Genomic DNA, 5,239 nt, shown 5'->3' on the forward strand with positions numbered 1-5,239 from the left:
TGACGAAACACCAAGACCCAGAAGGAGTTGAGACCTCAAGGCTGTGGCTTGGCGTGAAAAACCTGGAGAGCATTTCTAGTCTCTGAGCCCAGAAGTGGAGACGGACCGTGGCCCTTGGTAATTTCAATTTCTACAGACAGACGTTGGCAAAGTCCACGCGGACTTGCAGGGGAACAGCATACGGCTCCCACTGGGTGGTGAGAGTGCCTCAATAGCCCCTTGAAATAACTGGGCTTGAAGCTATCGGAGACATGAATCATTCCAGGAAATCCAAGACGCTGATAGAGAGGCTGCCAGCGCCACAGGTTTTTCTCTCCCCCGCCCCCCACCCGGTGGAAAATATTATGGTGGTGACCTAAAAACTCACAGAAGTGTCTTGATCAGCTGCCCTAAAGGCAGAGATTTCAAGCACAGAACTGTTCAGCTGCATGAAAAATACTCATTGCATGATGTGAGCAACCCAAAAAATGGCTCTAAAGAGACAGGATTTGCATTTCTGAATCAGACAGCTCAGTCCCTCTCAAGCTGGCTGTGTTGTTTCCAGCCACGGCTCATACCTGGTGACCCAAAGAAAGTCAGAATTCAAGCAAGCCAAAGCTTTCAAACTGGCTACCTACAATTAGGCTCTTAAAACTTCACCTATGTACATAAATGAATTGACTTCAAAGGTGCTGAGTGCCCTCATCTTCTGAAATCCCTGGTATCACGCACGCTGCTTTTTGGCACTTTGGCAAATCAGGTCATAACAGCATGGCTCTAAGTGGCTGGATCCAGCAATTATAAAAGCCTATCACTTACTCAAGTGTCAAGGAATTTTCCGGGTTGATGTGCATGCCTAACAGCTGTGGCTTGATACACAGAGCATCGCCGCATCCCACTGACTTCAATCAGAGCTGCGAGTGCTATCAAAAAATCAGTCCACTTATTTAGCTGCCTCGCTATGGATTTATGCACATAACTTGACACACCGAGTCTATGAATATTGACCCCTCGTCGATTCTGCACCACTCAATAAGAAATGCGTGTGACGGCTCCTGTAGCAATCGGTATCCTCCTGCTTCACTGAGATTTATATTAGCATGTGGGACTGAGCACAGATCACAGCAAGGTCTAAAACCTCTGTAGCCTGCAAATACTTCTTTCAAGCAATACCTCGGGGAAGTTGCAGTTGGGCAGGGAGCCGTTACAAAATCCCTGCAAGGTGCCTAGGCTGAAGTTGAAAGATGAGTTGCTGATGAGGCAGACGTTCACGTGGTTTGGTGTGACATTGTACTCGGTGGCCACACAGCTGATGAGATCCACGGTGTTGCACGTGAACTGGGAAAACATAACAGTTGCATTTATGTATGTGTGTGGTGGGGAGGACAAAGGCACAGATAGGGAAAAAAAGCAACCTGCAAAAATTGAAAAGCCCCTCGAAGGATGGTGTGGAGGGTTATACAACGCGCGACACAAAAATTACCGGGATATATTCCGTGCCCTAGTTTTCATAATAAAGCTGCTTATCCATGCAGTTACTGTTGTATTTACACTTGGTAGCAATTACTGCATTGAAAAAAAGGGATGCGCTGATGGTCTCTCCTTGCTAATAACCTCACAAAGGCTACTGCAGGAGTCTCTTCCATGGGAAAGGCTTTTACACAAAGGCTCAAAGGCCCTAGCTGCTGACTTGCCACAAAGCAAGAAACCAGCAGATTTCCACCCAGCCTTCTCTGTGACTGGCCTGATTAAGATTTGAGTTTGTACCAGTCCGTGGCTAATTCATTGTTAGAACAGCTAGCAATGGCAAGAGGGCCAGGCACTCCAGGTGGTGATGCACACTGCCTGGGACTAAGGGTCTACATCTGTGAAGTGGGGATTACCCACAATCCCACACAAGTTCATCATTATGGTACAGGCACCTAATCCCACACCCATAGCTCAGCCTCTTGCAAAAACAGGCCCCCAAACTAACCATAACAGTGCTCTTCTCCAGCCGAAGTGACCATGTTTATCTCCCTCTGTCAGATGGGGAAACAGAGGCACAGCAATATGTGCAGGCACATTTCTCAGAAGTGCTGAGGACTCAGCATTTTCACTGAGCTTGGGGAGAGCTGGTGTGACTTGGCACTTTTTAACGGCACACCAAGGCTGTGGGGGGCTGCGCGAGTGTGAACAACACAACTTAAATCCAGCTCCCAGCCCAGAGCTTCAAAGCAGAACCAGCGTTTCTCTCCAAAACCCCTGAGATGGGGGCAAAATATTGAGTTACACTTTAAAAACAAATGTAGTCAGCAAACTAAGAAACACAAGTACTAGACGATTAAGAACATTCACTTCGTTCTTTGACACTGAAATTAGCACAAGTCTGTATTCCTGGGATGCAAAAAAGCCCAAATGTGTCACTTAAAGCAAAATCTTTCCAATCTCTTAAGTGATTATTACACTCAGCATGAAGCTCAACGCTGTGCAGAAGGCCAGCGCAAAGCCTACACAACACTTCAGTCTCACTCAAAATAGGGACGTAGTGGGAGTTAAAGTGATGCATAAGCCTTGTGCTAGCCCTTTGTGCTGGGGTAGATGTCACTCGCAGGGGAACAGGCTGGTAGCGCAGGCGCACGAAGACCTGACCGGGAAGGAAAGTGAACATGCACAGAAGCAAAACCAGAGCTGGCCAGGCAGGACGCCAGGGAGGTGTCTGGATAGCTCCAGTTTCACTACGATCATGGACCAGCAGGAAGTGTCGTCTTCCCACTGTCACACGGGACGCTGGCATACGTGACTGCGAGGTTAATTGTTTGGTCATGGATGCAGCACGCCAGCCGGGCAGGATCAATAATGAAGGCAACACGGGGGGAAAAGAGTAAAGAGGTGAGGGAAACAAAAATCCACGTACCATGTTGACGAACGCTGACAGAAATACCAAAATAATGGCACAGACCCCGACTAAGGTGCTGTTGGTCCTGGACTGAACAATCTTCCTTGAGAGAGTCTGGAGTGGAGCTGGGAACAGCTGGATGTGAGATAAAGAGTACGTCAGGTCGCAGTGAAACCTCATGTCCCCCTATCAAAGGGGCAACGCTGGCTTAGGATCAAAGACCTGTCTTTTACCCTGTGTTTTTTGGAAGAAGGAAGTATTCATTAACATGACTGCACTGTGGCAGCCTGGCCCGTGGACTTGTCAAATCTGGCTGAAAACAAGTTTGTCCAAGCCAGAAAAACGTGGCTATCCTGTCTGGGTAGATGAGGAGTTAACCGAGAGCTAACACAGGCAGCTCACAGCTTCTAGCTCCTGAAAAAAAAAGGCTGGGGGTGCAAAGTCCCTGGTATCCCAGGACAGGGTGCAGACCCCACAGACACTTTGGAAAGGTAAACTGTGCCTTTAGATCACAGGATCTTCTCTCCTCACTTGCTTTCCAGCTCTCTTCTCACAATTAAGCTACTGGATCATCTTCTTTATACAATTAACCACTTGACTACTACCAGGGCACCGTCAGCATGGGTGGCTCCCCAAGTGTTGCATGGTATTTAGATTGGAAAGATTTACAGTGAATGTCTCCCTTGAGCAGACTTCCCCTGGCCACCCATCTTCCAGAAAAGCAACATTGCCAGAGGCCTCCCTGCAGCATGAAGCACCGTCTGTGCTGCTAGGCCAGTCCTACAGGGTTAGGATAATTTGCTGTTTATTAAACCATTTGTTTCCCCAGTTGTCTATGTGCCCATTTCTACCTCTATTTGTTCACCACCCCATGGCACGAAGCTCACAGCAGCAGAGGAGACAAGAGACTCCTCTTGAACTCAGATGTTAGGAGAGGCCTAAGAATTATCCACCTTCCCCACGGACTGAAAAGCATCGTTTCTGCAACGCTCCCAACCATCAGCACTTCAGGGCTAAACAAAAAGGCTGCTGATCTAGCTCCAAACCCTTCTCTGCATCAGCACGCTGCACTACCAGCCAAGCCACTAGAGACGGTAGGAATCCACCAGCACAGTGATCCTGCACTGCAATGCAACTGTGCACGGAGCATCCTTTGCAACTCCTGCTTCTCCCTTTTATCCTTCATCCTTGCATCTTCAGAGGTGCAACGTTTTGCTGGCGACCTGCTTCCCCTTACAGCAGTCCCACCACGTATTTATAAAATCGTTTGAACGGTGGGAACATGGATTAGCTGGGGACTTTTACTGAGAGAGGAGAGGGCATCTGCAATGGTGCTGTGCTTTTTGAAAGAGGTTATTCCATCTGCTTCCAGCACACAACTATTTAACCTACCTCCCAGCAGGGAAAGGAGTGCTGCCCACGTATGAAGGGAAGACGGGTCAGAAGGGCACAGGGTCCTGCCAAATTCTCACTGAACAGACGCACGCACTGAATGACCCACCGCCTCTGCTACAAGGTCCTACGACATCCACAACTCCAGCGGGTAATTTCATTTCTTTATTTACAAGATTGCTTTGCAGAAATGACATGGCCCTGTTAATACGGCAGTTCTAGGCACTGCAGACAATTCAGAGCCAAGGTCCCAAGGTCAAGCTGGTAGAGACTCATGTTCAACTCTAGAGCAATATGGTTCAGTCTGTGGTTTGCTGGCCAAGATGGTGTCTATCACATCTTTTTTTTTCTGGTTTGGTATTGCATATCCATATCCCACAACTCAATTCCTCAGCTTTTGAACTGGATGGAAACTCCATCAGTTTGCAGATTTCTAACTAATCTGCAACTGAAGCTTCTGCTATAGCAGAACCTATGATATCTGAACTGAAACATCAGGCCCTGCGACCTCAGTTCGGTGCAAGATTGGAGAGATGGGCTGAAGCGCTGAATTCATTTTCAACCCAGGTGCTTTTGGAGGCAGGGTCTCTGGAGGAAGATGACAACAGGGCATGAAAAACCCCTCCACTTGGACCCACGAGGTTCCTGGACTTGTGGATACAGCGTGCATCAACATCACTTGGAGTTGGGCGTGTGGAGCAATACAGCCTTTAAACTCTAGTGGCTAGAAGAACACCAAAAACATCTACACTGAATTAAGATTTATGGCATCATTATATGCTCTACGCCCTGGTGAACATCCATGGGCCTTAAGGTGGCTACTCCTGATTTATACTTAAGTAGGATGAGAAAAGAACCAGAAACCAAGAATTTTGCTCTAGCATCTAGAAGTCTAATGAGCGTGCTTTTTTGAATTAAATTGTGTTTCAATATTCAGTCCGAATCATCAGTGGAGTTTTTAAGAAGCTAAACTGGAAAGAAGCAGCCATA

At 47.6% G+C, this 5,239-nt stretch overlaps 1 protein-coding gene across 1 annotated transcript in view; it reads right to left on the minus strand.

Moving 5' to 3' along the window:
- Positions 1 to 5,239, minus strand: part of LOC102387635 (adenylate cyclase type 5) — a 130,457-nt gene that overhangs the window by 14,903 nt on the left and 110,315 nt on the right. The window contains exons 11-12 of the mRNA XM_014525753.1: positions 2,876 to 2,992; positions 1,153 to 1,317 (exon numbers count right to left, since the gene is read on the minus strand). Coding sequence (XP_014381239.1) covers positions 1,153 to 1,317; positions 2,876 to 2,992 — 282 coding nt within the window. The remainder of the gene's footprint in view (positions 1 to 1,152; positions 1,318 to 2,875; positions 2,993 to 5,239) is intronic.

This window comes from Alligator sinensis, unplaced genomic scaffold (assembly GCF_000455745.1).
Source record: "Alligator sinensis unplaced genomic scaffold, ASM45574v1 scaffold916_1, whole genome shotgun sequence".
In the NCBI taxonomy this organism is placed as follows: domain Eukaryota; kingdom Metazoa; phylum Chordata; order Crocodylia; family Alligatoridae; genus Alligator; species Alligator sinensis.